This window comes from Girardinichthys multiradiatus, chromosome 22, assembly GCF_021462225.1.
Source record: "Girardinichthys multiradiatus isolate DD_20200921_A chromosome 22, DD_fGirMul_XY1, whole genome shotgun sequence".
Lineage (NCBI taxonomy): Eukaryota > Metazoa > Chordata > Actinopteri > Cyprinodontiformes > Goodeidae > Girardinichthys > Girardinichthys multiradiatus.
In genome coordinates, this window is record NC_061814.1 from 26,877,030 (window position 1) to 26,903,232 (window position 26,203).

General features: G+C 38.7%; 1 protein-coding gene across 1 annotated transcript in view; it reads right to left on the bottom strand.

Annotated features, from left to right (window-relative positions):
• antxr1d (ANTXR cell adhesion molecule 1d) overlaps positions 1-26,203 on the bottom strand; it is a 40,139-nt gene that overhangs the window by 8,998 nt on the left and 4,938 nt on the right. The window contains exons 2-16 of the mRNA XM_047351068.1: positions 24,738-24,809; positions 24,578-24,649; positions 24,184-24,265; positions 23,023-23,214; positions 21,254-21,322; positions 21,093-21,173; positions 20,907-20,967; positions 15,682-15,780; positions 13,044-13,113; positions 5,388-5,466; positions 5,049-5,144; positions 4,875-4,913; positions 3,699-3,797; positions 3,447-3,611; positions 3,284-3,364 (exon numbers count right to left, since the gene is read on the bottom strand). Of these exons, the coding sequence (XP_047207024.1) occupies positions 3,284-3,364; positions 3,447-3,611; positions 3,699-3,797; positions 4,875-4,913; positions 5,049-5,144; positions 5,388-5,466; positions 13,044-13,113; positions 15,682-15,780; positions 20,907-20,967; positions 21,093-21,173; positions 21,254-21,322; positions 23,023-23,214; positions 24,184-24,265; positions 24,578-24,649; positions 24,738-24,809 (1,357 nt within the window). The remainder of the gene's footprint in view (positions 1-3,283; positions 3,365-3,446; positions 3,612-3,698; positions 3,798-4,874; positions 4,914-5,048; positions 5,145-5,387; positions 5,467-13,043; positions 13,114-15,681; positions 15,781-20,906; positions 20,968-21,092; positions 21,174-21,253; positions 21,323-23,022; positions 23,215-24,183; positions 24,266-24,577; positions 24,650-24,737; positions 24,810-26,203) is intronic.

Genomic DNA, 26,203 nt, shown 5'->3' on the forward strand with positions numbered 1-26,203 from the left:
TTTAGATGTGCAAATTAATTAACAAATCTAACATGCAAATGTCTGGATATAACTTGACAAAATATAGTTGCTTTGCTCTCTTTCAATTGGTTTTACAAAGGAAATGTAAAAAAACCCAAATCTGATGCGTACACGGCCTTGCAAAAGACTTCACACTCTTTGATATTTGGTATTTCATGTGATAAACCAACTCAAAATCATGCATAACTGTGAGGACCCAAGAAAAGCATACATGGTTTTATACTGTTTTGCAAATACAAATCTGAGAAGTGTGGCATTCATTTATATTCAGCCTCCTTTACTCTGATGCCCCTAAAAAAATCCAGAAGATAAATAGAGTCTACCAATAAAACACATTAAAGTTTGTGGTTGTAACATGACCAAAATGTGGATCAGGGACGTAAATACCTTTGAAAGGAACTGTAAAAAGAGATCCGGTGATGGAGCTTAACTAATTTCTGAAGTTCTAGTCTTATTCAAGAAATCGTGATGCTTTGAATAGCACCCCTGTCATTTTAATCACTGAAAGCTAAATCAGTGGTCAGAGAAATTCAGGATGATATGGATTTATTCATGGTCGCTGTCTCTGCAACGTTTCTGTCAGTGCCATCAACTCTGGGGACAAAAGAAGGCAATCTCCTCTGTCATTATATGCCTCATGGTCTTTCAGCCCTCCATCTGTTTATGTAACATTCGCTCAGGAAAACTAACACACACACACACACATGCACATTCATTAGGAAAAAAAAATGAAGCACAAACAGGAAGCGTGGCATAAATTGCTAGTCCACTGATGGCCCTTTACAGACAAAGTCATTTGGGGTAATGAGTGGAGGAAGCAGAACAGATTCCTTCTGAGCTGCCGCTTAACAAACCACAAAGGTATTCTTTGCCATCTTTTTGAGCCATTTCACATTTGCGCACATTTGATCTCACATTTTAGATCTGAGCTTCGTTCCAGCAACCTTAATGCACCACTTTCAGCACCAGTTCTATCTCCGTTGGAACAAAAGTGAGCTTTTTGCATCAATTTTATTTCTGTCCGGCTTTTTATTTTTCTCAGTTAATGGCGCGTGAAGGGAGCTGGGTCCTTGCTGAATGGCTCTGTGAACCACAGTCGCATAGAAAGTGACTGACAAAGACTCAAGAAACTTCTGGGCTGACAGAGACGTTTTGTTCTGCCTTGTAAAAAAAAAAGGCATCCAACACAGAGTGGAGGGATAGAAGCACCAATGTTAATCAGTTTTATAGACTTCACATACTGCAGACACACACTGACACACTGAGACGTGGTAAAGATGAATCATGCCATTCAAAAGCATAAATCAATAAGTAATATGTGAAGCGACAATGGCGGCATTTACAACGGTACAGATGTTTCACCATGACAACCAGTATGGTGGTGAAAGCATGACTGCAGGGTTATGGGATGCCCTTCATGGGGTCAAGGTTAGAAAACAGAGATCATTCTTCTCTCTGACTCTTTGAGTAATGAAAGATTTAGGACTCACAAGTGCCAGTGATGACAAATTTAAAAAAGTGAAATCTGTTTGAAACACAATAAATCTTTTTGTTTTGTATTTGAAAGCCTCAAACATTTTCAGTTTTTTTGATGCTACAACCACAAACCTCAGTGTAATTTATTAGGATTTTATGTAACAGACCAACACAAAGTACTGCCTAACTGGATCTATAGATTTCAACTTCTTTTACAAATAGAAATCTGAAAATTGTTGCATGCATTTAAAATTCAAATACCCTGAATCAATACTTCTTTTCACTACAAATAGCTTCAAGTCTTTTGCTTATGTCTCTACTAACTATGTGAATTTTGTTCATTTATGGCCATTCTTTGACAAAATAGCTTTAGGTCAGTCAGTTTGGATGGAGAGTAAGTGTAAACATCAATTAACAAATCTTGCCACCGGTTCTTAGTTGAATTTAGGTATGGACTTTGACTAGCCATTCTAACACATAATTATGCTTTGAGCTAGATCATTGCATTGTAGCTCTAGCTGTATGTTTAGGTTTGTTGTCCTTCTGAACCCCTGCACCAGTCTCAAGTCGTTGCAGCCTCAAACTTGTTTTTTTCAAGGATTTCTCTCTGCTTAATCCATCTTTCTGTCACCTCTGCTACCCAGCTACCCAGTCCTGCTGAAGTAAAGCATCCCTATCCCCATTCTAACACCACCATGTCTACACTTGGGAAAGGTGTGTTCGGGGTGTTGGTTTTCCACCAGATATAGCATTTTGCATGTTGGGTCAAAGGTTCACTTTTGGTCTCCTCTGACCGTCTTCCACGTGTGTCCCCTACGCGACTTTTCACAAACTACACATTCAACCTCTGATGACTTTCAGTTACTTAACAATTTTGCGACTCTTCTACAAAGGCCAAATGTTTGGAAAGCATGACTAAAAATTGCTCTTTTAGGAGATTCTTCCACCTGAGCAGCAGATCTCTGGGGCTCCTCCACATTTACCATGGGCCTCGTTGCTGCTTCTGTCAGCCTGTCAGGTTAGATGGATGGCCATGTCTTGGTAGATTTGTGAATAGATTGAACAGTGCTCCAGATGTTCAAAACCTGGGATATTAATTTATAACCCAACTCAGCTGTAAATTTCTAAATTATTTTATCTCTGATCTGTCTGCTGTGTGAATTCAGTTTAGAGGTATTAGAATAAAAGGAGGTAAATACATACCACACTTGTCAGATTTTTATTCAAACAATTATTCAATTGTGCAGTACTTTGTGTTGGTCTACCACATAAAGTCCAGATAAAATTTATTAAGGTTTATGGTTGCAATGTGACAAAGTTCAAGAGATATGAATACTTTTGCGAGGTTTTGTAAAAGTAGTGAAAGAGATGGAGGTGTAACCTTTTTTTTGGGATCTTGACTGAAACCTTGTTATTTGCAGGAAATTCCAGGGGAAGGCACACAAAACAATCGAAGTCTTTGTGTGTGAACAATCGCAGCTTTGACAAGGCGAGTGGTAATTCTTTGACTGAGTATGAATCTAAGCAGGAGTGGAGAAAAATCTGAACTGACCTCTACATGTGGCTCAGAAACAGCTGTTATAAAAAAGTAAGAAAGATCGACGAAGATGTTCTGTTATTCACAGCTAAACAACAAAAAACACAGTGTATCATATAACTTACTATTAAAAGCCTCCTGGGTGGTTGTTACCAAGAGAAGGATCCTTAAAATTACACCGAATTCTTAAATTACAGTGTTGTACACAGCACCTGTGTGTGCTTAGCTGAGTTTAAGAGGCAGGCTCACCTGATCTCCAGCCTGTGGTCTCATTAGAGATACTTGATCATAACCTCTTCTGAACAGAGCCCACAGTGCATCTAGTTTCCCCTGGAAAGTCCAGAAAATCAGGTTACAAGTTAGATGGACAAAAACAAAATGAAAATGCACTATGTAACTGCAACACACTGACCTTAATGGGTGAGTACCACTTCTTCTGCTGTGGGGGACGGCGTGGTGGTTTTCGAGGCTTGGGCTCGTAAGGTTCAAACTCCTGCTCCGGCATCTTCACGATTGCATTTTTTGGCTTGTCCAGTTTGGCGCCTTCCTCGGTCGATCCTTTTTCCCCCCATCGTACCTTGAATTTATAAGCAAAAGCAACTCAAACGCTCTGTACATGATGTTTTGAATTCTGGAAACAGGAAGCTCTGAGTGTGGATCTTACCTCCATACGTTTGATGCCACCCACTCCTCTTCCACCATAGTATGAAGCGTCCACTGTAGGCCACCTCTTCTTAGGCATCCCATCATCCTCATCTGAATCCTTTGATAGAGAGCTTGATTGAGATTCTGCCTTCTGTCTTTCATTCTTTAGCTTACAACTTTGAATCATGTACAGAACCTTGCAAAAGTGTTTTTCATATTTTGTCTTATTAATATGATAATTATAAATGTCTGTGTATTTAATTATGATTTTATGTAATAGGTAGATACAAAGTAGTGCATAGTTTTTAAGCAGAAGGAAAGTAATACATGCACTTCAACATTTTTCACAAATACACATCTGTAAAGTGAGACATGCATTTTTGTCCAGGCCCTTCTACTCCTACCCTAAAATAAAATAAAAAACATTCTATGCAATCCTGAGTCAATACTTTGTAGAACCATTTTTGTTTGTCGTAGTTACAGCCACAAGTCTCTTAGGGGTAGTTTTGACCAGCTTGGAACATCTAGAGACTGAATGTTTGCCCATACTCCTTTAGAGAATAGTCCGAGCTTCCATAAAGACTATATCTGTGGAGTGCAGGACTAATAGTTTTCCTGTCAACAGCCCTTTTCACCTGAGCTGTGTATCTCTGCAGCTCCTCCAGAGTTACGACGGGCCACTTGTTTGCTTCTCTGATTAAAGCCTTTCTGGCCTGGCCAGTCACTGCTAGTGGATGGGTACTCTACAACTACATCCCTGGCCTGTCTCCTGTGTTCCTTGGTCTAACAAACCTCTGAGGCCTTCAGAGAACAACTGGATTCATACTGAGATTAAATTACACATAAGTGGACCCTATTTACTGCTTAGGTGACTTCTTAAGGCACATTGTTACACATGATTCTATTTAGACGTATCATTGTAAAAGGAGACTGAATACATGATTCAGATTTTCATCGTGTTCCTTCCGCTTCACAATTATTTGTTACTTTGTGCTCATCTTTCACATTAAACCCAAATAAATGTTTTAAGGATGGTGGTTGTGACAAAATGTTCAAAAGCTCAAGGAATATAAAGGCTTTTTCAATGCACTGTTCAATGACTTCAAAGTACTATACCACTACTTATTCTTGGCAAAATTGTAAAAACATCAGATACAGAAATATTCTTTTGAGGTTCATGAACATGCTAACTTACTGGCTCTGGAGGCGGGGGAGGTGGAGGTTCTTTGATTACCTGATAACAAAAAAAACACGCCGCATAAATATGAATGTTTGATCAACTGACCCCAGGCTGGAGGCTGCAGAGCTGCCTGAAATGCTTTCAGAAATCCTAAACTGGTAATTCAGTGTGATGATCATTCACACTTACCACAGTGCAGCAGAGAGGCCAGAACCACCACATCAGCAGCAGAGCCAAGAGCAGGAACACAACCAGCAGCGAAATCAGCACGATGGTGCCATCAAACTACACAGAAACACAGAATGAACGCATGATGATTGAACTCAACTAACAAACAACTGTAGCAAAACTAAAAGAAGAGGGGAAATGAAAAGTACTCACAGCCTCCTCTGATGACAAACAACAGAGGAGAGAGGGGAAGATAAGAGAAGCAGGAGAGAAGGAACTTGGAAGAAAGCTTGTTTAACAAGGCACAATGCCAAAGACAGATATTAACATGAGTTGTGCTTCTATGCAGGTTGTACTCACACATTCAGTAGTACTGATGTGAACAGAGCTGGTGATGTAGGAGAGGCCTTCGTTCATGCTCACCTGCAGGTAGATCTCCCTAAAAAACACAAACATCTCTGATCATCTCATCTAAAAACATTCAAACGCGTCTGCATGTGTAAACACAGTTATAGCTGTTGAGGCTCGCCTGGGGTGTCAGCTACATTTCTCTATCTAATGGGTTTGTACTTGCTGCCCTTTTAAGCACAAAAATATGCTGACAAAACTCCCTGCTAAAGCAAATGGAGAGGTTAAAGAGCTCTCCACCCACAAAAAGAATCTCCATCCTTGGATTAGACCCAAAGCTCTAATGTTGAAACCACTGAAGGATAAACTTTCTTCTTATTCTCCAGAATGTAATGATGCATCGAGATAGGCAGGGTGGAGACAGGAGTCTGGAGAACAACAAGCAGTTTTCTTGTTTGATGAAACGTAAATCCAAAATCATATAGGGTTAAAGATGTGAGGAAGAGACGAGACATATATAGGGCCTTGCAAGTATATTTATATCCCTTTTCCACATTTTGTCAATTAACAACCACATTTTTTTGTAATTTATTTAGATTTTATGTGATGGATTAACACAAACTTGTGCATAGTTGGCAAAATGGCAGCAACATTTTTTTTTTTACAAATACAAATGGTGTGCATTTTTATTCAGGTCCCCCCAATGCTATGTTGAGCCACCGTCTGCTGCAAGCACAGCTGCAAGTCTTTTGTGGTACAGCTCTAACAGCTTTGCACACATAGAAACATAAATTTCTAACCATTCTTCTTTGCAAAAGAGCTCTATCCCTGCCTCAAGTCTTTTGCAGCTTTTAACAGGTATTTAGCTTCATTCGTCTTCCCAGCAGCTCTGTCCAACTTCCCTGTCCCTGCTGAAGAGAAGCACCCCCACAGCATGATGTTGCCACTACCACGTTTCACTGGGGATGGTGTGATCAGGGTGCATTTTGCATTTAGGCCATATAATTCAATTTAGGTCCAATATGACCTGACAACCATCTTCTATATGTTTGCTGTGCCTCTTACATGGCAGGTGGGAAAATGCAAAAGGACCTCTTATGGCATTCTTTCAACTATTAAAGAAAGCTCTGTGTGTTGTGGATCTCTGCAGGTTATCCAAAGTCACCTGAGGTCTTTTGGCTGCTTCTCTGATTATTGTTTCCCTGGCGGAGCCTGTCAGTTTAGGCGGATGGCCATGTCTTGTTATGTTTCTACAGACTGACTGAACAGTCCCCTATAAGGTGTTTGAAGCTAACAAAACCCTGTTTTAACCTTCTCTGCAACTTTATCCCTGACTTATTTGCTGTGTTCCTGGGTTTTCAGGATGCTGTTTGTTCTCCAATGTTCTCTAACAAACCTTTTGAGCCTTCACAGAACAGCTGTATTTACACTCAGGTTAAATTACACAAATGTGGACTACAGTAATTAGGTGAAAACTGTTTGATTGCACTGGATTTTATTTAGGATTATCAGTGTAAAGGGCTGAGTATTATTGCTCCTTGCACTTTTCAGATCTTAGTTATTCATAATCTTTTTCACCTAACAATTTTGTTAGTCTATCACATAAAATCCCAACAAAATACTTGTTGCCTGTAACATAACAAAATGTGAAAAAGTTCAGGTGGTTCGAATGCTTTTGCAAGGTACTGTAGTCATGAAGGTTATACTACAAACCAAAGAGGCAGACTGTTGGACTTCAGCATAGAACAGCTACTTGTTTTTATTGGAGGCAGAAACAACCAGAGGCATTGAGCTGTAGGTTAAAATCTGAGGAGGGGTTGATAACACTGAGGTCACTGTAGGGTGGTGGGTGGATAGGAGAGAGGAAATTGAGAGTGGGGGATGGTAGGAGAAAGAAAATCCTGAATCCTCCCTTAAGAGAACACTCTACACTTCCTCATTGGGTGACTGTGGTTTATAACTCATGCAGACATTGACTTGGGAGGAAAAAACTGGAGGTATAGGTGCCACTAATCTATTCTTTCTAATTACCCCCTCTGTATGGCTGGCCACTCTGTCACATGGTGGGTTCTCCTTTCAGGCAAGCGGCAGACTTGATGCTATCAGCTCCACTCTGACAGAGAGATCTCAGTACCTATCAATCATCAATGCACCCACTGTATACATTTTTGCCCTGTGCTAGTTTGTGTGGGTATATTTTGCAGGAGGAGGATAGTGAAGGGTGGGAGGTATGCATCCGGAAGGTTCCCAGTCAAAACAGATTTATCTAATAGTGACCTCAGTGACTTCATTACATGCGACAATGCTACTTCTTGGTAAAAAAAGAAGGTGAGTGAAGCGCTCCTACAGTACATAAGTCCTCAGTCACCCCATTTTCATTATGTTTGCTTGCAAAGAATCTAACTTGTTTGTAATCATTTGAAAGATACATCAAATATTTAAACACCAATGTTTTTCCAATCAATATCTTTGTAATATTTCAAGTAATATGACATTCACGCCAGATGTCAGTAAGAACCCAAGTTATATACACATACAAAGAAATCAAAAACAAATTAGTCCACAGAGTAGGTTATGCATATTGAAGTTGAATGGTAGTTACCAAAAGATGTCTGCAAGTATGCTTAACACGTCCTCGCTGTGTTATTCTATTTTTTCCCCATAACTTCATTTGTGAACTAATTTGCTTTGATTTCTTTGTATGTGTGGATTCCTTGGCTTGTTACCAACATCTGGTCTGAATTTTATGTCAATAAAAATACTAGACATATAATTACTGAAGAAAATGTTGACGTGTTAGAATAACACCAAATAAATATACCATGTTCCTGTTCCAAGTGGACAATCTACTTGCTGTTTTCAACTAGTTAACTACTGTTAGCAATATAAGCTAAAAGCAGCTAACCTGTAAGTGAGCACAACAAGCTTACTGCTGTTAGCAATAAGTGCTAATTTATTGCTAATAGGCAATAAATTGACAGGGCTTTTCTCTGCATTTTTTGTGTATTTGATCTGTTTTTGTAACTGCAGTTTGGAAAAGTTAAAAAATATATATATTTTCTCTTTTATTTTCTGGATTTTTGAAAAAACACAATAATGTGGAAACAGTCCAAGCCCTGTTATAGAAATATCACGTAGGTACTTTAAAACATTAGTAGTCACTTGCTATAAAAGATTTGTGAACCACTGCAGTAGATGGAACAATTGAAGGATGATGCATTACTCACATTCTACAGAAAGCTGAAATAACTGGTACTCAAGGCCTTTTTAAAAGAGAAAGACGGAAAATCCAGCCCCCACAAGGTTTGAGTTTATTTACTTATTCAGCACTGTACAGAAATATTAACTTCCCATGAGAAGATATGCACTGCATCAGCTTTGGTAACTGGCGAATGTCAAAGCAAAATTGGAAGCATAAGTATAAAGACAGTAGAGGGTGGTTTTAAACAGGACAGTACTGCACACACGAGTGACTATAGGCCTCAATGACTAAAGAAATGTAATTAGTCTAGTGCAATGGAATGTGGTTAGAATGGCAATGTTGGCTCTACACCAGTAATTTATGCTGGGGGATATGTTGTCTTTATACCACATCAATTGTTTCCCAATGGGGTGACAAATTGATTCTGATGTATTACATTAGGTTGCGGGTTCTTTCTTAGCAGGAATGCTGGCATCTGTTGCACAAATGATAACTGTTAACTTTGGATATTACAGGGATATTTACTCATGTACATACAAGCCATTAGCACCTTTATTGTTGTTCTATTACTCAGTGGAATATTTTTTTTAAGATATGTTTTCAGCACTAGTGGCCTTTATTTTTGTATTTTTCCTTTGACAGTAGGCAGACAGGAAAGAGGGGTAGAGAGAGGGGGAGACACTCAGCAAATGTCGCCAGATCCAGGACTCGAACCCGGGACAGCCGCCTCGAGGACTTTAGCCTCTGCACATGGTCGTGCGCTTTCGCCCCTAAACCATTAGTGCCACATCCTCAGTGGAATATTTTAACCGTTACCTGAATGAAGTCCCAAGACATACAGGGGTTGGACAATGAAACTGAAACACCTGTCATTTTAGTGTGGGAGGTTTCATGGCTAAATTGGACCAGCCTGGTAGCCAGTCTTCATTGATTGCACATTGCACCAGTAAGAGCAGAGTGTGAAGGTTCAATTAGCAGGGTAGGAGCACAGTTTTGCCCAAAATATTGAAATGCACACAACATTATGGGTGACATACCAGAGTTCAAAAAAGGACAAATTGTTGGTGCACATCTTGCTGGCGCATCTGTGACCAAGACAGCAAGTCTTTGTGATGTATCAAGAGCCACGGTATCCAGGGTAATGTCAGCATACCACCAAGAAGGATGAACCACATCCAACAGGATTAACTGTGGATGCAAGAGGAAGCTGTCTGAAAGGGATGTTCGGGTGCTAACCCGGATTTTATCCAAAAAACATAAAACCACGGCTGCCCAAATCACGGCAGAATTAAATGTGCACCTCAACTCTCCTGTTTCCACCAGAACCGTCCGTCGGGAGCTCCACAGGGTCAATATACACGGCCGGGCTGCTATAGCCAAACCTTTGGTCACTCATGCCAATGCCAAACGTTGGTTTCAATGGTGCAAGGAGGGCAAATCTTGGGCTGTGGACAATGTGAAACATGTATTGTTCTCTGGTGAGTCCACCTTTACTGTTTTCCCCACATCCGGGAGAGTTACGGTGTGGAGAAGCCCCAAAGAAGCGTACCACCCAGACTGTTGCATGCCCAGAGTGAAGCATGGGGGTGGATCAGTGATGGTTTGGGCTGCCATATCATGGCATTCCCTTGGCCCAATACTTGTACTAGATGGGCGCGTCACTGCCAATGACTACCGAACCATTCTTGAGGACCATGTGCATCCAATGGTTCAAACATTGTATCCTGAAGGCGGTGCCGTGTATCAGGATGACAATGCACCAATACACACAGCAAGACTGGTGAAAGATTGGTTTGATGAACATGAAAGTGAAGTTGAACATCTTCCATAGCCTGCACAGTTACCAGATCTGAATATTATTGAGCCACTTTGGGGTGTTTTGGAGGAGCGAGTCAGGAAACGTTTTCCTCCACCAGTATCACGTAGTGACTTGGCCACTATTCTGCAAGAAGAATGGCTTAAAATCCCTCTGACCACTGTGCAGGACTTGTATATGTCATTCCCAAGACGAATTGACGCTGTATTGGCCGCAAAAGGAGGCCCTACACCATACTAATAAATTATTGTGGTCTAAAACCAGGTGTTTCAGTTTCATTGTCCAACCCCTGTAGATTTGCACAAGGTGTGGCTATACCAAGAAAATGAGATCATGCTTTATATTCATACACTTAAATCTGTTATAACATAACTGTGATTGCAGAGGGACCACCAACACTTTAGAGGACCTGTTTAAGAAACAAAAAATGCAGCTTGTTGTATTAATGAGGAGCCAGTATTGCCTCAACCTTTGCTAAATTACAGAATGTGGCAACAACACCTCTTTTTTTTCTCCAGTTGTGGTAGCAGATGCTGAGCCAACACTTTATTATAATGCTGTTGGTTTTTCTATTTTGTCAACTACCAATGAAATGTAAAAATCCAACTGTTTAGTTAGAATTTTAAAACACTGAAAAAAAATATTTGCACAACTTAAACAGGAGAAGAGATACTTTAGTCCTCCCAAAAGAAAGCTACAATATTTTTTTAATGGATGTTTTGTTGCATAAACGCAGAGGTGCCCAAAGTGAGCACAGGGGCCATTTGATGATTTCTCATGGCCCAAGACCACACAAGATGTTGCACATCAAGATAGACACATTTTTTAAAAAGGTTCAGGGTTAAATTTTTACTGATGTGAAATACTAGGTAAAATCCACAGTATTTCTAGTTATTCAGGTCATATTGGTCCTATTTTTATTAACCACTTTTTTTGGTTTCATATTAATTTAATGGAAAACAGGACCTCACAAATCCAGTGACATTCAAAATCAAACCAATTCTTTCATTGGTGTAATAAGGTAAGCATTGTCATGAGGTGTTTCTTTCAGTGGGATCCCAGAATGCAGACAGGCAGGCAGAAGCAGCTCGGTGAGTAAAAAAGGTTTAATTGAACAAAACTGTATAGTAGGCAGGAGGTAGCAGATCTAGGCATGAACATGAGCTGGCATGGCGTGGCAAACAGTTGAGGCCATGAGCAGGCGTGGCAAGCTATTCTCCAGCACGAAGTAAATTGAACAAAAGAGTAAATATAGACCATGGCACAGGTGGAAACAGTAACACTGATGGGCATGGAGCAGGTGGTCTGAGAGTAGTAGGGAGAGGTGACTAAAACATGACTGGAACTAAACAGAAATCCAAGGACACAATCTTACCAAAGGAAAATCTTGCAAATATAACAGTAAGAAACAAAACCTAAAGGAATACACAAAACCCAAACACCTGCAAATCATTACAAAAACACAATTTTTGTAGCTGGTGAGTACCTTAAACTAGGCAGTTTTAGCCCATGTAGCAAAAGGTGTGGACATCACTGGATTAGTGTTTAAAAATAGTATTCATAACCTTTAAATAAAATCTGTGTATATAAATATGAATAAATGATTACATCTGAAATAAAATATTTTAGTTTTTAACAGTATGTGAGGAAATTACTTTTGTATCACCGGCACAGTTTCTCACTCGCTGAATGACGTGTCTCTACATCTCAAAATCATCAGCCAGATGTTGGCCTTCTCTCTGGGCCCTTTGGCCAGTCACAGCTGACATCCTCTTTAGCAGCACTCAGGCTCCTAAGCTCTGCTGACTCTGCTCTGATGGGCCCTTTGTTTCATGGATAGATGCTTCCTTTAGGCATTACTGCAGCATGTAATGATGCTCTCAGCGAAAGCAGCTCCATGAGGCAGAAATTTACTAAATCATTTAAACAACCTAGATGTCTACTTGAATATATTTGCCTGAGTTTTGTGCAGCTTTTCCCAAACCCTATAAGTAAAATATACATTAGAGTTACAGGTTTTTAAATCTAGTAGCAGTGTGCAAGTAAAAATTATTTTCTCCCAGCCTAGGAGAATAATTTCGCTATCAATTCCTACTGGGGGACGAGACAAATTCAAACAGTGGTAGAAATCTGAGTGACAGAAACAAGACAGAGGATGACTAGGAGGTGTCTGAGGCTGCGGGCCCAAATGTATAATTATGCACCAGACTGTGGGCAGCCGTAAAAGGAAGGCTGTGGCTGCTGGGTCTCCAGCTCTTCTGTGCTCCGCCAAAAGCTTCGCTCCGTCTCTCCCAAAAGATAATGCTGTGATGAATCACCGGGAGCAAAGCTGGGAGCCCTCAGAGGGAACTATCCAGTGCCTGCTGTCTCTGCTCACACTTTGTCACTCTGAAATTAAATGCATTGAACCTCCAAACACATCTGCGCGATTCTCTCAAGCAGGCTCTCATTAACTCGTGTTCCTGGGCTCTCCTCCTGTTGTCCCCTTGTGATTGGTGTCTGGCTTCGTTAGCAGTGACAAACATTGATTGATCACAGACACTCAGCGACTTTGGTCCTAATTTATTCAAGGACAAAAGTCTTCTGAGTCCACACAAAACTTGTGGTGCAGCTAGTAAATTTCAGGACCATAAAAGGAGATGCAGCTTACCTCCCCACTTCTTCTATGACAGGAGCAGGACAAAGCAGGAACGTATCCTCTATTCCAGTGGGTCTTTCATCTTCACAATAAAAAAAGAAAAACCACACAGTAAATTTGCTTTCTTGTGAAATGCAAACCAACATTTCAACTATGCACAAAGTCTAAGAGGCATCCAGACTTAAATAATCAATAATACAAGCGACTGTTACATCCTGTGAAAGGGTTTTCTTCTTAAAATCATTGCAGAGCCTGTTAAGTTGGTCAGTATTCTGAAGGGACCACAGCTCTTTGCCAAAACTGTTAGAGACTAGTGATCCAGGCCATTAAACAATCGTCTGTCCCAAAGGTTTCTCAAGTCCCAAAATGTCTATGGTGCTTACTTTGAGAGCATTAACTACTGTGGCTCTGTTTAAAAAAAAAAAAAAAAACAAACATTCTATGCAGTTACTTACTTTAAAAGCATTTAGAGTAAAAATTTGGGAATTTGGTCAAATCTGACAATAAATCTACTGACATAATCACACATTAAGATCTGATGATTTAACCAAGCTATATGTGACTTCCAACAGCTGAAGAGCAAAACCCCCTATCTAAAAAATGCAGTTTAGTGTGTTTTAACATCTTCCCAACAAACCTGATTGTTTTTTTTTAATTATTATTATATTAGGTATTTTGTGTTATATTAGGTAGCTTTCTGTCACAACAAAGGGCAGATATGAGGATTTGCTCTTTGGACACCACATATCTCTTCAGATTTCTGAAAAAAACCCTGTCTTGTTTCAAAATGAACAATTTTCTTGGGATCTCTGTGTAAAGATTATCACCATGCTGCTATCATTGTCAAACAAGAGGAGAGGGGACACATAACCAATGCCAAAAACCAATTAAGATCAATAAGAAAAAACGGCCAAATTATTTTCCCACCTTTTTAATAAAATCAGCAGCCATGAAACAACACTTTATTCAATGAAAATCTGACTGAATACAAATGCATGGAGCAATATATTATTACTATCCTATCTGTATGTGGACAGTGTGTTGGAAACATTGAACTTTTTCCACATCTACTTACATTACACCAAGAAATTTTCATGTAATTTGTTGAATGTTTTGTTGTTGTCCTGATAGCCCAACACAATTTAAGATGGAAGAGAAAGGAGGCAAACGGAGCCCGTAAAGGGACACTGAAGAAAAAAATAAACAAACGTTCTCGTGCTTTCCAGATACTTTTATGTGCGCCTTAAGCCGGAAAAGACCGCAGGACTTCAAGATTCGTTATAAATGTTCTTAAACAACAAAACGGTGATCTGTGGCAGCAACGCAGCACTGTCATTGTATTGCAGCCCAAACGAGAAATATAGCACAATTAGGTCAGGAATTTAAAAGTAGCAAGAAATACTCTGAGTTACACAATGGATTGGAAACAGTGTCTGGTGCACAGAAGAAAGTTTTTTTTTTCTTCCAGTGTCCCTTTATGGGCTCTGTAGAGGCATTACTTTATTTTTATTTTTTTATTTACAACTTAAAATCTGAAAAATATTGTGTGCATGTATTCAGCTCCCCTTAGGCAACACCTTGTTGAATTACTTATTACTTATTTTTGCATTGACAGCTGAAAAGGTACTTGGATATGTCTCTACCAGCGTTGCTCATCTAGAGCCAGACATTTTGCCTATTCCTTTTTTGTCAAAATAAGTCATTCTCAGTCAGATTGGGCAATTGTTATGTCTTGCCATAAATTGTCTCTTGGATCAAGGTCTGGACTTTGACTGGGCCATTATGACACATGAATATGATTTGATCAAAACTATGGGTATCCAGCTCTGGTCCTCAAGGGCCGTTGGCCTGCTAGTTTTTGATGTCTCTTCCAACATAACTGAATCAAATAGTCCAACTATCTCCTCGGGATGTCATAAAGTTCTGCAGAAGCCTGCTAATGAACCATTATGGGTCATGTGTGTTGAACCAGGGAAAGAACTAAAACATACAGGATACCCGGCCCCTGAGGACTTACTTTGCACACCATTGTAAACCATTCTATTTCAGTTTTTGATGTATGTTTAGGATAGCTTTCCAGATGGAAGTTAAACGTCCACCCAAGTCTCATGTCTTTCGCAACTTCTAACAGGTTCTCTTCAAGGATTGCCCTGTTTTTAGCTCCATTCATCTTCCCATCCACTTAGACAAGTTTCCCTTTCCATGCTGAGCAAAAGCATCCCCACAGCATGATGCTGGCACCACCATGTTTTATCATGAGGATGGTGTGATCAGGGTGGTGCGGTGTTATTTTTTCCTTACACGCAGCATTTAACATGTAGGTCAGAACGTATAATTCTGGTCACTTGTTTGCTTTCTCCCTTGCATTTGACAAACTTTAAAAAGGACTTCTTATGGATACTTTCAACAATAATTTTCTTCTTGCCACTCCTTCATAATCAGATTAGTAGAGTGCATTTTATCCCACAGGCAATGGTTTGGACTGGATTTTATTTAGCGTTATGAAGAATAAAGGGGCTGAATTCAAAAGTATGCCACACAAAGTTCAAGGGGAGTGAGGGCTTTTTCAAGGCACTGTATAAACTTAAAGCAGACTTACACACGGAATATATAAGTCTGCCTAATGAATGTCCATGTTTGCAGAACTCACCCACAGTGTGCGTATCATTAAGTTTGAAGCTGCAGAGGACCTGATTGATGTTTCTTGCATGGAGAAAACCATTGCCTCTAATGACCACTTGGAACCTCTCTGAGAAACAAACAGAGGAGAGCAGACATCAGGAGTGATTGATAACGAGGACATTTATGGTAATGTGCGTATTTTTATCCGAGATAGTCATAAAACATCACAATTGCTCTCATATTCTGGTTATACATAAAGTAAATCTTTCAATCTACAATTATGGTGAATTGTGACAGCCATTCCTTTTGTCTGATGTGCAGAACTAAAGCTGCAGAAAACCCACACATGCCTCATTGCTGTTTGTTTACATATGTGTGCTTGTGCGTGTATGTGTGGAAAGCCCATAATATGCTCAAACAGTGGTAATGTTAAAATTGCTGCTATTCACAAGTATCCCAGACAGAGAAGTAGCCAGGAGCAGTGTGTGCTTTTGTGTGTGAGTGTGTCTCTGACCTTTAGTTTCCCCAAGGCGCTGTTAAAGTGCACTGACAGAAGCTTGCCAGCATATGCTGGAGTGTCTATGTGGCTGCTACCCAGCATATGTTAAAGAGCGAGGGGGGAACCACTTGTTTAAAAACATGCCTGGAAGGCTGACAACAGCACTGTCAAAGTAGGTTTGACCTTACCTATGGCACAATGGCGTGCAAGCATACACACACATATGTCTGTATGTAGGCAAACGTGCATGTGTATGTGTGTGGATTGTGTTTTTTTAAGGAATGTGTAAGCATTTATCCTCTGTAATTGCAAGCAGGAATGTGAGTGTGTGTGTCTCTGTGGTCTCTGTATGTGCGCTGAGGTTTCCTCCAGTGTTATCCATGCTAATAGAAGTGAACATTTGCCACACCTTTACCATTTAAAGCTACAGCGTAAAGATCACTGCATAAAAAGATCAGAGGGAGCGGGTGTATACGTGGCAGTACTTCTTTAAAGGTCAGACAAGCAGCTATGAAAACTATAAAGCACATTTATGCATGAAAAAGCAAAGCTGGTAGCAAAACAAAAAACATTGAACAACTGAAGAACTGCATTTTGAAGCTCTTCAGAGGATAAAGTGATGATGTTTAAGACTTTTACAAAGCATGGATATGATGCACTGTTACAGACTTTAGATCATCCATATTACTGCAATGACTGCACCTCAGTTTCAAAAGACATAAAAGTTATCCAGCTTCGACAAGGTGAGACCTCCTTTAGGTCGCATGTCTAATGTCCTACAGTTGTGCACTGGGGTGACCTCATCATACTCGATGATTCAACATATGTGTGTACTCTCAGATACACACGTTAAATGATTTGCAACATGTCAGTCAGTCACTGGCTGTCATTTCCAGCTTCAGTAAAATCAGACTTCTACATATGTTGACATTTACACCACATGACTATTCACCTCCTTCAAAACAGTTAAATCACTTAGATAGATAGATAGATAGATAGATAGATAGATAGATAGATAGATAGTATCTATCTATCTATCTATCTATCTATCTATCTATCTATCTATCTATCTATCTATCTATCTATCTATCTATCTATCTATCTATCTATCTATCTATCTATCTATCTATCTATCTATCTATCTATCTATCTATCTATCTATCTATCTATCTATCTATCTATCTATCTATCTATCTATCTATCTATCTATCTATCTATCTATCTATCTATCTATCTATCTATCTATCTATCTATCTATCTATCTATCTATCTATCTATCTATCTATCTATCTATCTATCTATCTATCTATCTATCTATCTATCTATCTATCTATCTATCTATCTATCTATCTATCTATCTATCTATCTAGTAATATTCAATAAATTAGAATATGCGTTTCAATGAGGCTTGTCAGATTAAAAGTACCTTTCTAAAATAATGACCTTTTTGCAGGTATTAAACATACTGCTCATTAAGCCCACATTTCTGCAATAAAAATAACTTTTTTATTGGTTTGATGTAATATTCTTATCTCAATTGTATTGTTTTCATTAGCTGTAAGCAAATAATCATCATAATAAACAGAAAAACATGCATTAAAACATTAGTCTGTGTGTAAATACTCTATATAATGTGTTTTACTCAGTGAATTGAGTCACTGAAATGAATAAACTTTTCAATAATATTATAATTCATAGAATATGACTGTATAATTTGTTATCATTTTTAGCAACTTTTAATATTTATCTTTTATTGATAATATAATAAAATATAATATAATATAATATAATATAATATAATATAATATAATATAATATAATATAATATAATATAATATAACATAATATAATATAATATAATATAATATAATATAATATAACACGACACACATAAAAACTTACAAATTGTTCATAAATTTAGCTCATCTAACTACAGTTACTAGAACTACTAATGTTTAATGGTTGTTGCCTATGTTTATATATGACAAACTAAACAGTTACTGGATATTACTTATTTTGACAGAATACCTACCTACAATTTTTTAACATTTCAAATATCTTTAAACATTTTTCAAACAAATGTCTGACTACACCTTTACAGCAAACTGAAAAATGACAGGCTAAAAGGTCAGTGCTGTCAGACACATGGTGGACCCAGACTGGTGTTACCCCACTGACACATACCACCCACTGACACATACCACCCACATGCCTGTGCTCTCTCCTGCCTGCTCCCTGCCTGCCTCTGTGACCACAAGTCCCTTTCCATCTACACCTGAACGCCTGACATGGATTTGATTTGTCTCAGTGCGTGTCTCTGTGTTGACACACTTAAGCACGTATGCATGCATGTCCTTTTGTTTGAGCTTGTGTGTGTGTGCGCGTGTAGAAAATGTGGCATGACTTGTCTGAACGGCGTATCTTCAATCACGTTAGTGAGAGAAGACACTGAAATGCAGGGAGGGGCATAAAAAGGAAGGGACAGAAGAGAGTTAAGGGTCAGACGTTAATGAAAGCAGCAATCTCTGCTGTCATGTTCGATCTCAGGCCTAAGCCTCGCTTTCCTGTGTTCGTGTGTGTGTGTTGTGTGTGCTGTGAAGGGGGAATCGGTGCTGTCACGTCAGATAGCGTTGCCCGGTGTTCACTGTCCAGTCTGATGGCCTGTTCGCAGGCAGCTCGGTCTGGTCACTTCACATCAACGTGAGGGACATGTGTTTATGTGCTTCAAGAGCTGTGTGTGAATGTGAGTGTGGTTGCTGCTGACTACATAGCATCCAATCATGTGTGTTAGTTCAAAAGATGTCTGATATGCTGTGTGACTACACGGAGGCAGAGAAGAAAGCAGAAACTGTCACAACATGTATCGAGTATGTTTGAAAATGTAAATCCAAAGTATTTGGATGTAGAGTTATAAACTAGTGACTGATTTTCTGCTTGAAAGTGAAGCAAATACTTGATTGTGCACCAGTATTATGTTTTGAGAAATAAGGCAGAATTTACTCTACTCCACCACAGTAAGTCAGTAAGATTTGACTATTATTTAACATATGCAGATGCAGGCAAGGCTGTTTGAATTCTAAATAAAAAAAAGAAGTGAACAAATGATGTTTTTTTCAAATAGAAACAAATCACACTGAAATCCAACCTTTAATTGGACTACATTTAGTCTGTGGGGGGAAAATCATTCCATGTCAAGAAAAGAAATGTTTTTAAAACAGTCAACAGAGGGAAAACCTTTAGTATCCCTGCTGATAAAACATTAGTGCAAACAAATTTTATTATCAGGACGGCACTTAGATTTCTCCTATATATGGAAGCTGAGAAGGACATAGAAGGAGGTGTAGCGTTCTCTCTGGTGAACCATCTTTGTGTTGACTCATCCTATGTTTTAGATTAATGTCCTATTTAAGGATCCAGTGATCAACTATTTTCAGTTTTCTATCAGAGGCCACCAGATTTCTATATAAAATGTCCCTATATTTTAAATAGTTTATGATCTCATGCAACCTGAAATGGTTTACAGGGCCTATTAGATAAATAAGCCCACAGCATCACAGTTCCTGCGCTGTACTTAACAGTGAGCATAATGTGCTTTTTTACATGATCTTTATTGTTTTTACACTAAGCCAAGCTGGAATGTTTGTTGCCAAAAAGCTAAATCTTTATCTGATCTGACCAAAGCACGTCGTAGAGCTTCACCAGGGAGATTTTAACATTTTTTTTATCTCCCTTACCATCACTCTCACAGTGTGTGTTGCAAGAAAATTGCTGAGAATGATAGCTTGATCAAAAATTACACAGAAAAAGATATATTTTTCCCCAATTACTAAATGTAATCAAATTCAAGAATAAATTTCTCAAAACTTTTCTGTTTTCTTAAGCTACTGCAATAAAAGACTGATTTATTTTAAAGTTTTTTTTGTTTTTGTTTTTTACAAATCTTTACCAGCGGTATGAAACAAATTTGTCCAGTACTGTACACACTGAATTACAACAAAGGCGAACAATGTGCATGTGGGTATAATCTTCATTAATTAGGCCAGAATCAGGCCTCTTAGTTCACTGAACATTAGTAGCCTCATCAATCGAATAATAAATGAGGCTGTAGAAAAATATTTAGGCACATGTCTGGTGACAGATGCCAAGACTCTGGCAAGAAACCAGAAACAGTAATTATATCTGCTGATAACTGTTTTTTTTTTCTATGTAAGATTTTTCTTCAGTTCCCTCCTCTAGCATTTTTCTTATCCCATAATGGGAGGTAATCTCCATTAGTGGCCCTGGTAGCAGGCTCGTAGACTCACTCTTAAGTGAGTTCTAATAAGGTCATGTCAAAGCTCATCCATCGTGCCGGCTGCACATAAAGGATCTCTCTCAGCATTTCCTCCACTGGTTCTGACTTCCTTAAACGTCAAAGGAAGCAGGATGGCTGGACGTCTCGACGTGGAAGAGATCGCTTAGACGACAAGGGCTCAAACGATCTCAAAAGGCTGTTTAGCATATACAATGTGGCAAACTAGGCCATAGATGCAGCCATGCTTAAAGGGATTTCTTTGCACACATGCTGCGCTGAAGCGGCTATGCTAATTTTCCCTGGCTGTGAGTGACAATACGCTCTCTGTCATTCTGCAGTCGTGAGCGGCCATGCAATTACTTAACCTGATGTTCCACTCAAAAGGCTTTCGATGACTGACACAATCTCACACACACCATCCCCCGTTTGAACCAAGGCCCTCAAGGCTCAGACCTCTTACCTCCCGCACACACGCTGGATGGCTCGGCTGCCAAAATCTCAATGCAAGACTTCTTGATGATCTGAGAGCCGCAAAAAAAAAAAAAAAACACGCGTGAAATTTAAGGATAAAAATTCTTTAATGAGTCTCCCTGTGTGGGCGAGTCTTTCTATAACATGGATGTGGTACTGCATGTGTGTGTCATACCGAGTCAATGATTCCTCTGAGGGCTTGGAAGCCTCCCGTTACTGGAAACACATGTTCCATGGTATCTGCAATAGTTGCAAGCTACAAAATATAGAAACAGGAAGCAAACTGAGTAGTTTCTTTAATGCATTTGAAGCATTTTAATTCTATGTGGATCTTACCTGGGTCTGGTTGAAGTCTTTGACTCCTACACAATAGACAATGGCTCCCAATGACCTGGCTATTTGTGCCTGCAAGGATTGGTAAAACATTTTGTTCGCTATTGCTGTTTTCTGTTGCAGAAAAATATACCTGCAGCTGAATTGGAAACTCCTAAGCGACAAAACAAATATGAAACGTAACCACTTAATTTCCTTTTAATTAAGGTAGACCATAATTAATTATCATAAAATGTAATGCTCAATATTCAGTTTCATTATTCTTCAAGTGAAGCTGTAACCTAACCCATCCTGTAAAATGATTATATCAGTATATTTTATTTGAGTATTTCTTGGCACACAGTGTTTAGGTTAAAAAGGAAAATAATTTTCTAGAGTTGCACATCTTTGAATCTATCTGATGTCACTGAGGAAAAACTTTCTCTGATTGGCTAACATTAGATTCCCTTTCACTCATTGACTGGATAATACGTTGCCCCATTGCTCAAGTTGCTCAAAAGTCCACTTTTGATCTGTAGATCAGTCCTAGTAGTCCAAGCAGATGTGCTTCTCCCATTTGAAAGCAATTCTCAGAGTTAAAGTTTAAAAATGTTTTCTTCGAACAAAGAAGCTGGACCCATACATGTCAACAAAAACGGATCACCCTTATGGACTGCAGCTGTGATCATTGTTTGTTTGCCTTCATAAGCTGTGCCAAGTTGCTACTTTTTGAGTAAAGTGTTTTAAGTTTTTTTAAACACCACTTTTTATGTTTCATTTATCCCAGAGAAAACTTTTATGGATCATACACTCTTTGCATCGATGACCTGGTTCTGAATTTAAAGTGAGGAACCTTTAGACATCTCAAAAATCACTAGGATGAGAGGCCAGCCTTTTTACGACTGACCTGTGGACAAATTCCTCCACTGTGGGAGCTGAAGTAATTATTCCTCCAGCAGGAGAGAGGCTGAGGTTGCCAAAGCTATGGAGCATAAACCAACGTGGTTCTGGTAAGTATATATACATATAAAACTCCTTAATAGACAATCAGATTAATTCCTCTCAACTTTCTGTGATTTTGTCATCAGTCAAGAACAGACATTGATTAGATGTGATTTTTCTCGAATCTGTTGTAAACTGTTACATTTTCTTTTTGATTTGTTCAGTAAACAATACAGTAAAAATGAAAAGAAATCTATTCTTCATTTAAGGGCGCAGTTGTTAAAAACCTGCTTCAGATAAAAGTATTTGTGTAAAAGTGGAGATCTTCTTCGTCAAATCTGTACTTTTTTACTCTAAACTGGAAAAAATAAAGAATGATCTTAATTCTTCAATGTTACACCAACAGCCAAGATAATAAAAAGCTGTAATAATCCAAATACTGTGAATATTTACGTGCATTGTTTAATCATATTGTGTTTTTATTGACTCAAAGTAGCTAAAAAAACTTGAATTGATTTAATCAAACAAAAATTACAAATTTTTTAATTACTAACATTTTGTTTTAACATCAACCATTCATGGCGATTCTGAGACTAGAAGAAGAAAACTTACTTGCTCACAAATTAAACAATCATTTCTGCTAATTCCACCTTTAGCAAGGTCAAAGACCAGGACATAATTATTAGTTTGAAATAACATTTAAAATAAAATGTACTAAAATTAAGTCAAAAATCCAACCTGTCATAATTTTCCAGAGTAACACTTTGTGCTGAGATTGCAACCTGGATGCTAATAATCGACAACACGGCTACATTCCATAGAGCGTCTCTCCCCGGCTTAACACACTTTACCTCTTGCTGTGCTGTGTCGAACTGCCACTCATTCAGTTCTCCATCTGTCAGAGCGATAATAACGCTGGCAGTCCCTACAGGGAACACAAAATATATTTGCTTTATTTTGCTATTAGATTTCATTGGGGGAAAAAAGATGGAGCATTTCAGATGGAGCTTACCCTGGTTTTCTTGGCGAATCTGTGCATTAGCCTGTAATTGCACAAAAGGCTATCAGTCAATATTCCATTAAAAAGGTTTCAGACAGTGAAGTAACTTAAAAAGTCGTTAAGCATGAATGATATTAGATTATTGCTAAGCTTTTATTACTGCTAATCGTTGCAGCAGTAGAATATTTTTCCTGCAAAAATGCTCACATATTGGCATTCCTGCTTCTATTGGGAGATGCTGTTGTGTAACATTTACAATGAATGACTGACGGAAATATTTATTTGAAACAAAAAGGCAATAAATGTTAAACAGAAAGCATCTTAAAATGAGGAAACCATGTAAGTCGAGCTAATTGTGATTACATAAGATTAAAAACAGAAACCTTTTACACATAAAGACGCTTATGCATGGTTTCCATGCATGGGGAATTTTAACATACTGATATGTCTGCAGACACAACCCTGTAGATCAAATGCTCATACTGCAGGAAGTTAACCTCTGTCTGCAAACTGTCCAACTTCCTTCCCTTTGCTTAATCATATCATCATTTAACACTTTGTTTCATGTCTGCTTAACTGCCTTAAGTAAAAAAATAAGCAGCCAATTATACTGTCATTTACAACGAAATGAGCTGTAAAAGACGGGGTTTTTAAAGAAACACAAGGTAAAACTGAGTGTTTTGGACACACATACAGAGCACCCAAAGACAAAGCAGCAATTTACAACCTTTGCTAAATTCAGTTGTTTCGTTTTGAGTCCATAAAATGAATTTGTAAACTTAATAGTATTTCTTGACTAAACACAATGTTTTTCAAAGACATCTTGCCATCTGCCTTCATAAAATACATAAACCAGCACATTCAAGAACAAGCCACGTTTTAGTTTTTTGACACACTCCTTTTCATTATCCAATTTGCCCAGCTCCCATACTCAGGTAAAGCTCCGCGAATCTATTCCTATGTAAGTCATTGTGCCACAGTGAAGACATTTATTCCTAAAAAATAGCCATACCATCTGCAGGCCTAGGTTCATGTATGTGTCTCCTCCAGGAATAACATTGTTCAGAGCCCTTAAGCCTTCGGTTATGGCCTCCCTGAGGTGTAAAAGACAGATATCCAGATTTAAGAAAAGCAAACAAACTGAAGGGGAGTTTTTATAAGCTAATTTTATATGTTATATGTTCATAAGTAGAACAGAGTAGGTAGAGTCAACATGGCACAAATGTTTTTGACTCAGGTAGAATCAAGTGTTTTGCCAAAACAATGTTCAAACCAGCCGACAAATAAAATGTAAATATTATTTGTTGAAAGCTTCATAAAACAACAATAACATAAAAATATTAAGTTTGGATCCCAGGATGGATGGATGGAGCCCTGCAGAAGTCACAGAGTATTGCAGCTGTTACCTGTTCTCTGTCAGCTTCATAATAATTTTTCCTTGTGTGGAGAAGACGATGAAGGACATCCTCAGCATGGGGCTGCAGATACAAAGTTGTTCAACTTTAGCGTTCACTAAACACTGAAACATGTCATCCAACAATTTGAATGTGTCATCTTCTTTTTTACCTGATAAACTTCTCTGCCAGCTGCTTCACAAAGGAGTAAATCTCATTCCAGTGATGCTTCACGCTGCCAGATCTGAATAATCAGCATTTTTTTCCCATTAAAAAAAACACTATAAATCCATGTGTACAGAACAAGGTTAATCTTTTCATGAGGAAACATGCTAATTGTGTTAATATAAATACATCCCATATGTTTCAGAATAAAAGTCCCCCCTTTCTCCACCGAGCTCCTTCCTCTGAGGATTTGGTAACATTCCATCAGTTTAGACTGTGACCCGTCATCTGTAAGCTGCTGGTTAGTCTGCTGCATGCTGCTGTAAACACAACCGTCTCTTTAATGAAAGCCTGTCTCACAGGGCTGCTAATGGGAGCTAATTGCTGCTGGGCCACAGGGTTGAGGTTAGACAGGGACAGATGCAGCAGTCTGCCGCTAGCTGGGCCCGTATAGCAAGCAGCTGGCCTCTGTGCATGTTATATGCGTTTGAGTGACCGTGTTTGTGTGTGTGTGTGTGGGTGTCTGAGAGTGAGGGGGAACAGATGGTCCCACTATGCATGGCCAGCCCAATAACAGGTTTTGTGTACATCCGCTAGAGTAAAAAGGGCTCTGACATGAACAACAGAGGGGACCCATAACTATTACTCAGCGGGGGGGGAGATGTCTGAATGTGTGTTACAGGAAGCAACACCAAACTCCTTTAGCAGTAAACTTGTGTGGGTTTAACAGGGTCATAAGCAAAGGGAAACAGCAAGCCTGTTAGGTTCAAGTTGGACTATTTGTATCTCCCATATAAGGTTAGACCTCCTTCTCAGTTATCAAGTTCTGTGGAAGTACCTGATGAAGAGTTTCCAAGTAGATCTCTATCTTAATGTCAAACTTTGTATTTTTTGCTCAACAAAAACTCTGTTTTGATCCAAAGTGCTTGTGAAAATGACTGAATGAAGTTAAAACAGTCCAAATGCTGCTCTTCTTACCAAAGCACATTGCTCAAGCTACATGTTTACAACAGTAATGTCCAAAAATGGCTAAAGAGAAAGAACGTTATATTATTATTATTCTACCACCTGTAGAAGTAGAACATGGTAAATAAATATACAATAAAACTGTAATATTATATTGTTGTGTTTTGTTACTTTTCAAGTAAACCAGAGTGGCTTACTTAAAGATGATATTTCCTCAGATAAAAAAAAAAACCAACATAATAAACATGTTGACTGTGGATTCCTCTGAGCTGATGAACTCAAACACAAACATGTTACAATGCAACTGAAACCAGATTTTTAGGTACACCGTTTAAAAAGACAACCATTTTTTTCCTAACTGTGAGACTAAACATTTCCTGTTTTTGGTCAGTTACAATTACCCAAATTATTTGGTTCTTGCTAAATGGCAGAATAATGTGAGAATTATTTTGAACTTTCTTTAAATTCAGAAGTCTAGATGTTTTTCTCTGGTACTGGTGCTATTCC